This window comes from Cydia splendana, chromosome 3 (genome assembly GCF_910591565.1).
Source record: "Cydia splendana chromosome 3, ilCydSple1.2, whole genome shotgun sequence".
NCBI lineage: Eukaryota > Metazoa > Arthropoda > Insecta > Lepidoptera > Tortricidae > Cydia > Cydia splendana.
Window position 1 is genome coordinate 16,822,192 of NC_085962.1, and position 11,641 is coordinate 16,833,832.

The 11,641-nt window shown below is 34.7% G+C and overlaps 1 protein-coding gene across 2 annotated transcripts; it reads left to right on the forward strand.

The window, feature by feature from the left end:
- The first annotated feature begins 9,483 nt into the window (after window positions 1-9,483).
- On the forward strand, window positions 9,484-10,612 carry LOC134806568 (S-phase kinase-associated protein 1). Of its 2 annotated transcripts, none has more exons than XM_063779876.1 (2): window positions 9,484-9,622; window positions 9,733-10,612. In XM_063779876.1, the coding sequence occupies exon 2, from the start codon at window positions 9,733-9,735 to the stop codon at window positions 10,219-10,221; it is 489 nt and encodes a 162-aa protein (XP_063635946.1). In that variant the 5' UTR covers window positions 9,484-9,622; the 3' UTR covers window positions 10,222-10,612. The 2 variants fall into 2 exon arrangements, with proteins under 2 accessions (XP_063635946.1, XP_063635947.1); XM_063779877.1 differs by having other exon boundaries at window positions 9,513-9,529.
- The last annotated feature ends 1,029 nt before the right edge of the window (window positions 10,613-11,641 follow it).

Sequence of the window (11,641 nt, forward strand, 5' to 3'; positions counted from 1 at the left end):
GTAGCCAATAAGCCTGACATTGTGATAATAGATCGATCGCAACGTCGGGCCGTGCTCGTTGACATCACCATCCCCCATGATGAGAATCTCGTGAAGGCCGAGAAGGACAAGTCCAGTAAGTACCTAGACTTGGCTCACGAGATAACCGCCATGTGGGATGTTGATTCGACGATCATTGTCCCGATAGTCGTTTCAGTGAACGGTCTAATAGCGAAGAGTCTCGACCAACATCTTGAGAGACTCTCGCTAGGTGGTTGGATCAAGGGTCAGATGCAGAAGGCGGTGATCTTGGACACGGCGCGGATAGTCCGCCGGTTCCTCTCTCTGCAGCCCTGACCACCGGTAGCTTGGGCCTTGCCCCGCTGCTGGCGGCACCCTAAAGTCTATTTCAATAGAACTTGCTAACTATGTAAACAAACAACGTAATTTTGTTTTATCACTGTTTCTCTTTGAATTTTCACACCACCTCATCAAATACCATTGAAACTATACACATATACACTACTGAAACGGTCCGTTCCGTAAAATACATAAATATGTAACTGTATCTTGGATATTTAATTAAAAGTTTAAAATGGTTTCATAAGTTAGGTTATTAGGACCTGATGGAATGGCGGTTTTGTTTCTTTTAAATTCTACAATTGTCTATGATGGGTAGTGTTGTGACTAAAGTTTGTAATATAAACCCGCTACACACTACCCAACCCACGCTCTTTACCTACCGCCGCGGTTATAAAATACATCAATACATCATTCTTAAGTACTAATTTGTCTTCTGATCGTGATTAAACAAATTAAAAATAAGTAACTACTTGTTTTTTACTTTTGGTATTTTATTATTCGATATGGTTTGACATTAGTGAAGTAGTAAGTAGGAGTCTTGCCCATCACTAGTAAATTGATCATTCAGAGACAATTTCAATATGGCGGTTTGTTTACATAGTTAGCAAGTTCTATTGAAATAGACTTTAGGTTAGGTTTTTTATAATGTGTTTATATTCATTTTTATTGTTTTGTAAGTGTTTTTATATTTTACTTTTATATTCATATTATAAATAGCCTAACTTAAGATGAGAAATGAATAAAGAGAATAATAATAGTAGTGTTTCTACTTGATAAAAACAAATTAAAAATATTTTTCTGAAATAATTTAATTTGTTCAAATACTTTAGCAAAAAATAGTTTAAATCATATAATGTTTATGTGTAGTCAAAAATAAATTGGAATGTGAAACTTAAAACAGGCAGTAAGAAAAAACGCCTCTTCTTTGACAGGCGTTTCGACAGCTATTCCGTTCCATTCAGATAACTTATTAAGAACGGTTTTTCAATATTCAATATTAAAAAAATAAACGAATTATAATGATGAAGAGGTAAGTAATAAAATATGAAATATGTATATTTTTTTACATTAACAGTAGGTTTTTATGTTGATTACGACGTTTAAAGGAAACTAATATTAACACTCATCAATAAGTAGTCATGAATTGGATAAGTATAAATTTAAAAAAAATGGAAAAGAGAAAAGCACTAGTTCGCGAAAACCAACTTTCCGCACGCTAAACAGCTACGTAAAGTAGCACTTTTTGAGCTGTATATAACTGTAATACCAGCAATAAACTATTAATACCAATTTTCTTTTTGCTGATGTTGTCTGAATTTTTTCATCACTTTATGAAAACATTTTCCTTAAAACTCCGGCATTCAATAATAGTCACACCTGATTGAAGATATTCGAGTTTATTATGGCCCAAATTTTGGAATGTAGGTACCTAAATTTATGGTACCTACAATAATGTAGGTACCCTACCTGTTTGAAGGTAGTTAGGCATAATCTTAGATAAAATTAGCTATAGGTATTTCGTTCGTTAAAACATATACCAGCCTTAGGTATTTCGTGCATCAGGTATATCGGCTTTAGGTGTTACGTGTGTTAGGTATATTAGCTCTAGGTATTTCGTTCAATAGGTAAATCAACTTTAGGCATATCGTCCATTAGGTATATCGACTTTCGGTATAACATGCATTAGGTATATCGATTTTAGGTATTCCGTCCTTTAGGTATATCGACTTTAGGTATTTCGTTCGTTAGGTATAACAGTTTTAGGTATTTTATCCATTAGGTAAATCAACTTTAAGTATATCGTTCATTAGGTATATCAGCTTTAGGTGGATCGTCCATTAGGTATGTCAGCTTTAGGTGTTTCATGCATTAGGTATAATAGCTTTATGTAAAGCGTGCTTTAGGTAAAATGTGCATTAGGTAAAACGTTCATTAGGTGTTTCATCCATTAGGTTAATTGAGTTTAGGTATTATAAACTTAGGTCATTCAATGTTTAGTTAAAATGATCGTTAGGTAATTAAAAAATAGGTGAATCGAGCAGAGGTGATTCGACATTAGGTAAATGAATTTTCGGTATTCTGATATGTAACCAAAATAACACACCAAAATTACGAGAATAGATATTTTATACGGGTAATACACGTTTTATAGCAAACTCGTTCGTGTCTTTCACTAGCCATCGCAAATTTAAGGGAATCAAAAAGCAATTTTTTACGTAGCACCTTTACAGGCGGAATATTTTTTTTCAGTATACTTGAGACTCAAATGAGTAAAACGGGATATATATTATGTACCAGAGTCGTTACCTTTTATAGTATTGGGGATCATCCATTAATTACGTCACACGAATTTCTAGGTTTTTTACCCCTCCCCCCCCTCCTTGTCACACTTGGTCACATTTGGCAAACCCCTCCCCCCTGGTGTGACGTCACATTTCTTCAACGAAATTGGCAAATATTTATTTAATATTTTATCAAAATATTTTTGACAAAAGAAATATTAGTAATTTTATAACCCAAAACTGATTAAGAAATAAAATTAAACGAATATAAACGATTATCGTTTCAAAACCTTGTTATTTAAATGATAATAAGCGTATAAAATAATTTAAATACATTTTCGGTTACTGATGAAGTTAAAGTGACGTCACAAAGTGTATGACTCCCCCCTCCCCCTTGTCACAACATGTCACATTTTCTTGACCCCCTCCCTCCCCCTAAACGTGTGATGTAATTGATGGATGACCCCTTGTCCACAGAAGTGACCTTTTCTAAAATATGTTTTTTACCCATAGGTACATCAGAAAGTACCCAACTAAGATAGTAATTAGCAATAGGAACTCGAGATTGTCAAGCAGCCGTCATACGTTCTATGTGTTCTATCAAAGTAACTCGCGCCGCCGCGCCGCCGTAGATTCTAATGCATTATTTGAGGAGATTAGCATGTTTTACTAGGGTAAAAGTGGTATGTAAAGAACCGTTTTTGCTTTATCTTACTATTTGAGGTATTTTGCGTCAGTTTTGTGCCCTTTTTTTCGCACACGGGGGCCTCAAACAAGAGCAGTGATAAAAATTCTGTAAAAATTGTCACATTTTTATTTTTTAACAGCTTATTATAATTCCGCGTGCTTTATTTTACTCATATTTCATTAAAATAAAATAAGATCTATCAAATGACATCAATTTTACCGAAATCGGTTAATGGGCTGATGAGGCATTACTAAATGAACACTGAAAATAGGGGTCATTTTTGCTCCGAATACGTCGTGTCTAGCGCAGAATCAGCGCCATCTATGTCAGCGGCACGTGCTGTTCCGAGTAATGGCTACTTTCTTCTATATATCTATATCAAAACTATGTTTATAGGTATTATAGTTTCGGAGATATAAGCCGCCGCGCCATAACACTTTTTCGTTACATCGGTTTTTGATCCGGCACCTCTACTACGGGTTTTTAAAGACGTTTACCTACGTTTCACGTCATAGCCGGTTTAGACTCTCGTCTCGCGGCTCGGCTCGCGGCGCGTCTCGTGGCTCGCCTCGAGTGGCCTTGAGCGCATGAGCCCGTCGAGCTAATGATTACACTCTCGCCTCGTGGCTCGGCTCGAGGCTCGTCTCATGGCTCGTAAGCTTGTCGAGCTAATATAATTTAAACACTAACGGCACGGCATAAGGTTTATAATCGAATGACAAGCCGAACGCGAGTGTGAACGCAAGCGTGCGTCCCGCGCGAGCCCCTTTGGCTCGTGCTCAAAAAACCGCTCCTACACGCGAGCCAGGCGAGCGCGAGCCGAGCCACGAGACGAGCCGCGAGCCCACCGCTTACACTCGCGTCTCGTGGCGCGGCTCGCGGCTCGTCTCGTGGCTCGCGCGAGAGTCTAAACCGGCTATCAAAATTCATTATACGTCACAATTCGATACCTCAGTCTACGTGCCATCCAATCGTAATCGCTTGCTGTGACAATCAATTTGCGTTAGTTACATCTCTATATACGTCAGTCATAATGTGTGAAATACCGCAAATAATGTTGTTTATACTATAGGTAATTCGCAAATCGTGTCGATTAAAAACACTGCCTTCGGTCGTGTTTTAATTTATCACCACTCGTTACGAATTTAATTCCTACTTTCAACACTTGTATCCAGGGACAGGAACCGGTTACCTTAACCGGGGTTTTTCATAGGGTTATTTTAGAGGTGTTTATAAAAACCCCTACCATAACGGTAACCGCTTAATAAGGTAACACTTTGATTCGGTAACCGTATCAGATCGAGTTAACCTCTGTTACCGGTAACCGAAATAAAAACCCAGTCTATTCAGTTACCTCATTATGAGGTTTTTGACCAGTTCAAACGATTGTAATCTTTACGCACACTTAAATTCAACTTATTATTGAATAACCGAGGTTGGCATGGGCGGTCTATGAAGCATCCAGCACAAACAAGTTTTTTTGCCTTTCCTTTGTTTATCTTTATACCTACCTGTGTGGTGTGTTCTTATTATAAATTCTCTTTATTCATTTCTCATCTTAAGTTAGGTTATTTATAATATGAATATAAAAGTAAAATATAAAAACACTTACAAAACAATAAAAATTAATATAAACACATTATAAAAAACCTAACCTAGGGTGCCGCCAGCAGCGGGGCAGGGCCCAAGCTACCGGTGGTCAGGGCCGCAGAGAGAGGAACCGGCGGACTATCCGCGCCGTGTCCAAGATCACCGCCTTCTGCATCTGACCCTTGATCCAACCACCTAGCGAGAGTCTCTCAAGATGTTGGTCGAGACTCTTCGCTATTAGACCGTTCACTGAAACGACTATCGGGACAATGATCGTCGAATCAACATCCCACATGGCGGTTATCTCGTGAGCCAAGTCTAGGTACTTACTGGACTTGTCCTTCTCGGCTTTCACGAGATTCTCATCATGGGGGATGGTGATGTCAACGAGCACGGCCCGACGTTGCGATCGATCTATTATCACGATGTCAGGCTTATTGGCTACAATAGTTCTGTCAGTTATTATAAATATTATTATATTATAACTAAAAGAATTAAAATAAATTAAATAAATTAAATAAATTAAATACATTAAATAAATTAAATACATTAAATAAATTAAATACATTAAATAAATTAAATAAATTAAATAAATTAAATAAGTTAAATAAATTAAATAAATTAAATAAATTAAATAAATTAAATAAATTAAATAAATTAAATAAATTAAATAAATTAAATAAATTAAATAAACAAATAAATTAAATAAATTAAATAAATTAAATAAATTAAATAAATTAAATAAATTAAATAAATTAAATAAATTAAATAAATTAAATAAATTAAATAAATTAAATAAAATAAATAAATTAAATAAATTAAAGAAATTAACATTAAATCCATTAAATAAAATAATTAAATAAATTAAATAAATTAAACAAATATAACAAATTAAACTAATTAAATAAATTATTTAAATTAAATAAATTCATAAAAATAAATAAATTAAATAAATTAAATAAATTAAATAAATTAAATAAATTAAATAAATTAAATAAATTAAATAAATTAAATAAATTAAATAAATTAAATAAATTAAATAAATTAAATAAATTAAAATAATTAAATAAATTAAATAAATTAAAAAAATAAATTAAATTAAATAAATTTAATAAATAAAGTCAGTAAAATCAACAAAATATAAATAAAGTAAATAAAATAAACAATTTTTTTAGTATTTTTTTTAGTTCTGACGGCACATCACTAAAACTACTTTAATGTAGCAAACCAGTAAGCAACCGATAATAAAGGTTACCATAACTGAATGAAAACCTGTTAAAAACCCTTAACAAAAACCCTATCGAGATGGGGTTTTGAGATTAACTCGGTTAAAGGTTAGGGTTACCGTTTCAATAAGGTTACCATTACAATCAGGTAACAGTATGATAGGGTTACCGAATGATAAGGTAACCGAATCGATTGGGTTACCGAATTGATAGGATTAAGCGTAAAGAGGGGTTTTCCGGTCCTTGCTTGTATCGCAAATAACTTTATATTAATACTATACCGACTAGTTATCGATACTAGTCATTTTGTCAAGCCCTAACGTAGCGTAGCGTAACAATTTATGTATACACGAAATTATCTTGATTATTGACTAAAATAATAAAATATTAGCACACAACGAAATAAAAACTTGCATTTAACTGTGTAAACTGGCATCTTACACTATTTATGCTCCTCATAATTTAACAAAATACCTATCACTATCATATATCACTATCATCATATCATACCATGGTGTGTTCATATACGTGATGACTTCCCTTTTGCATACTTAAGCTATTCTTGAAGCGTAAGCGTCATCGTAGATCTGTGATTGCAAGAAAATTTTCAAATCTGCCGTCTTTGTATACTGACGGAAATGTGTGTCCAAGTTGGACACACATTTTGGACAGTCCAACCCAAAGAGAATATAATCACTACACCTATATAGAATCATTACATATATATAAATAGTTAGAATTAACGTTTCAGTAATTAAATATTATGTAAGTATACATATGAGTCTGTAATGTCTAAGGACTATGGATTTAATTTTTGGCAATTATATAGCTCTCATTACATGAATCGAATAATTAAACATGCCGAAATAAGTATATCTTTATTTATTTATTAGTATACTATTTAGGTAAACTTATTTTTACATTAAGTACGTAATAACAATTCTGTAAGACCGATCCAAATCGTACCGACATCATAGTCACCCTAATGAGTTTGGCAATGTTTTCTTGTATTGTACATGTGTGTGTGTGTGTGTGTGTACACGAAAAATACGTCATCAAGTTGGGGATACCAATTAATATTCAAAGTTACTACAATTTCTACCATATTCAATTTTTTTTTTGTTGTGCACATGCTTGGTTTAATCAGTTAATAATATTGACATCATAATAATTAACAAATTACTTAAAAGATATCAGAACTGCAATCGGAATATAGCATTAAAATAGTATAAGAAGGTAATTACTTTCAGTAGTATATCATGAAGTTATAAGATGGAGTGAACTGTCACTTTTTTTGCCATACTAAATTTAACTTTATCACCGAGCCAGAAAGACGTTCTTACCAGACTAGAGAAAACGGTCCACTTGAGATAGCAAAGGTGGGTCGCGGTGTCTCACTCGCACATGTTGCCAATGTTAAAAATATACCATTGTGGTAGTATTTATATCAATATACTACTGAAATTAAATACCTTCTTATATTATTTAAGTGCTATATTTAGAGTAAGGTTCTGATATGTTTTAAGAAATTTATAAATAATTATGATGTCAATATTATTAACTGATTTAACCAAGCATGTGCACAACAAAAAAAACACAAATTTTGATATGGTAGACATTGTAGTAACTTTGAATATTAATTGGTATCCCTAACGTGTGATGACATGTTATCAAAACACGTGAATGAAAAATTTCTTAAAAATGGTGAATAAATGTTGCGTTAAAGGTTGTAGGAGTGAAAGAATTTCTAATTTTGTAATATTGTTTCACAAGGAAGCCACAATTATTACATTTTGCGATAAAAATACAAGTCAACATTGTCAAACTCATTAGGGTGACCATGATGTCGGCACGATGAGAATCAGTGTTACACAATTCTTATTAGCTACTTAAAAGTAAGTTTATATGAATAGGTATGTATTTATTTCGGCATGTTTAAATTGGTGAAATGAGAGCCAATACAGAATAAATAATTGCCAAAATTGAAATCCAAAGTCCTTAAACATTACATACACATTTATACATTGTTATAATAATAAAAAACACATTGATAATAAAAGAAAATAGAACTTTAAGGTAATTTACTGACTTTTGGGACGATACCAGAAACGTTACTGGGAATTTACCCTCTTTGGAAAATTTACTGGGAACGGCACTTCACTAGTTTCTTTACATTTCACGACTCTTCTCTTTTCGCACAGATGGCCTACCACCGTGAACACCGAGGTTCGCAAATTGCGGGCATCTTTCTCTTTTACTCCTATAAAGGAGTAATTACAGAGACAGAGAAAGATGCTCGTCAAACGATGCAAACTTCGGTGTCTATGCTCCAGTGACAAGCGTCCTAGTTAAAAACTATAGCAAACGGGCGTAGCGGTCCCACGCGACCCTGTGGCAGTGGCGGATTTGCCCTAAGGCCGAGTAGGCCCGGGCCTAGGGCGGCCTGATATTTTAAGTGGCAGTCTTTATGATGGGTGCTGAGAAAGGGGCGGCTAGTGCTTGCTATGAAGGGCCTGGGACCTAACGCGGCAAAGACTGTAAAAAGCTCTCAGGACAGTGGGGATGTCCTGAGACCCTACCCCGAGCCGCTTTCGACGTGTTGCCTCTTTGTAGCACTTTCGTACGTAAGTGTGACAGAGGGGCGACACGTCGAACGCGGTTCGCGGTAGACCTTCTGGTTCTGTCAGCATATCTGTCTCTCTATCTCTCTCTCACTCATACCTGTATTCTTGAAAGACGTTACGGTGGACCACCTTTCTGAGGATCGACCTTGTTCGTGGTCCAGCATCTACGCCTATTAATAACAGTTTTTAGATTAAGTACCTAAGGTTGTGTGAAGCGTTGTACAGAAGAGAAAATAAAACTATATCCATCCCTTTTTAGGCCATAATACTAGCACAGCGAAAAGACAGTATGATTCTTTATAACTAATATAACTATGCACGAATAAGAAAAGATCCTGGCCAAACTATATATTCAGTGTTATCCTAATATCCCACATACATATGACTTATGGTCACCCTAATTAGAAAGAGATGCAACGGCCCACCTTGTCTTCTCATGTGGACACACTTTTTGGCTAATGTACACTATCCGGTTTACTCTCTAGGTCCGTGTAGTATATTGATATAAATACTGCCACAATGGTATCTTTTTTACATTGGCAACATGTGCGAGTGAGACACGGGGCTCTGGTTTTTCTATCTCATGTGGACCGTTTTCTCTAGTTTGGTACGAACAACTTTCTGACTCGGTGATAAGGTTCAATTTAGTATGACAAAAAAAGTGACAACTCGCTCCCGATTAATATATAACTTCCTGGTTCATGCTAGCTACATATTAATAATCTGTGGGCTCACTCATGCTAATGCCACTTGCCTTGCGGTGAATAAACCAAATAAGTGAAACTTTATTTATAAATTTTGTGTACCGCTTAGTTTCTAGCGTGTTGAATTCTATATTTAAATACATTGCAGCACTGAATACACTAAAACGTGAGTATATCAAATTTTGCAATACAGCGTAATCGTTTCTGAGTAATGTAATGCTCATTATAAGATGGCGTTGCGTATTTTTGTTAAGATCTTTGTTCGTATTTTTATAGATGCCGAACATAAAGTTACAGTCGTCCGATAACGAGATCTTCGATGTCGATGTTGAAATTGCTAAATGTTCCGTCACAATCAAAACCATGTTGGAAGATCTTGGCATGGACGAAGATGAGGAGGAATCCGTGCCGTTGCCTAATGTAAACTCTGCTATTTTGAAGAAGGTGATCCAATGGGCTACGTATCATAAAGACGATCCTCCCCTACAAGACGATGACGAGAACAAAGAGAAAAGGACGGACGACATTTCATCCTGGGATGCTGATTTTTTGAAAGTTGATCAGGGAACCCTGTTTGAACTCATCTTAGCGGCGAATTATTTAGATATCAAAGGTTTATTGGATGTGACATGCAAGACGGTTGCAAATATGATTAAGGGCAAAACTCCAGAGGAGATACGCAAGACATTCAATATCAAGAATGATTTCACGGCTGCGGAGGAAGATCAGGTGCGCAAGGAGAATGAGTGGTGCGAGGAGAAGTAAACCTTTGATTTCATCAGCTATTTACATAACTACAAACAACAATATTATAATGGATGAGGACTTGGGAAAACATACTAATCTCTCCACAGAATAGAAGAAGTCTAATACTATTGACACAAATAAGTATAACTATAATCATAGTTGTGTGTTAAGGCGGGATTCCACCAGTGTGTGGCACAAGCATTTTTGTACTGAATATGCTTGAGCTGCACACTGGTGGAATCCCGCCTTAAGACTTATCCACAAACATGTAAATTTTTGTGTGTCATAGTTTCCTTTATCATTTTTGTGCTTGTCAGGTAAGCTATTTTTTGTTTTAAGTTATAATACAATGTAGAGAACTACTCATACAAAGGTACATACAATAAATTATTTGATTCTGTGTGTCCAAGTCCAGTTTTTTATTATGAAGAAATGTCTCATGTATGCTGTTTTAACAGTGATTTTGTCTGTACATGAGAAATTGAGAACACTACCATGAAAAAGCAAAACATGCAGGTTACTCTCAGTTGTATTCAATTTATTAACTTTGTTATAGGGGTAAGGGGCATCACTCCTATTCAGCCAGTCATTTGTAATGTTGCAATTGCAAATAATCTCAGGATTCATTGAACATTCCTGATGATTATTATCTTTGACATGTCATAATTTTATGAGACTTTATTAGGAACAATTTACCTTTTGCCTGTTTGCATTTCTTGTAGATATATTACTAAAGAAAAAATAGTTTGATACTCTACTTCAACTTTGGTGGTGGTAGCAATGAATACTTTGCATTAGAGATGGACCAAATATTCAGAAATGTTTCGGTATTCAGCCAAATTATTCTGTTACGGTGCTGATTATTCAGCAAAGATTTTGTATTTGTCTTGTTGCAAGACTGTAAAATGTAAGCTACTCCAGAACTTTTCAAGTACATACTCTCTTCCATCAGGTAACATTTTCCCGTTGTCATTAAAACACATAAAGAGAGAGACATGTTGAATCCATAGGATAATTTCATTTATTGGTTGTAGAACAATTGTGTGTTATTATGATGCTTTTATACTTTTAATTATTTGTAGTGTTGAAGATTTGACTTGTTTGTTTCTAGGGGTTGCCTAGGAAGTGATTAATTCTTAGCTGCTAACCTAATTGAAGGGTTTTCGAATGGTTTATTAGAATGACACAGATAACTGAATAATTTTGTTTGGTAAGAACTGAACCGAACATTCGGCCGAATATCCATATTCGGCCCATCTCTACTTTGTATATTCCAGTGAATGCAAACAAGGTTTAATATCTTTTAGGTTTATTGTCTAGTAAAATTAATTATACTAGACTATTTTTTTTGTGGAATTTTGAAAGAAAAATAGATGTTTAACATGTTGCATACTAAAGTAAAATAATACTCATTAACTTCTCTCTACTCTCATTTCGG

What these genes read in the sequence shown, in the direction of transcription:
- LOC134806568 (XM_063779876.1), top strand. Translation starts at nt 9,733, where the DNA reads ATGCCGAACATAAAGTTACAGTCGTCCGATAACGAGATCTTCGATGTC.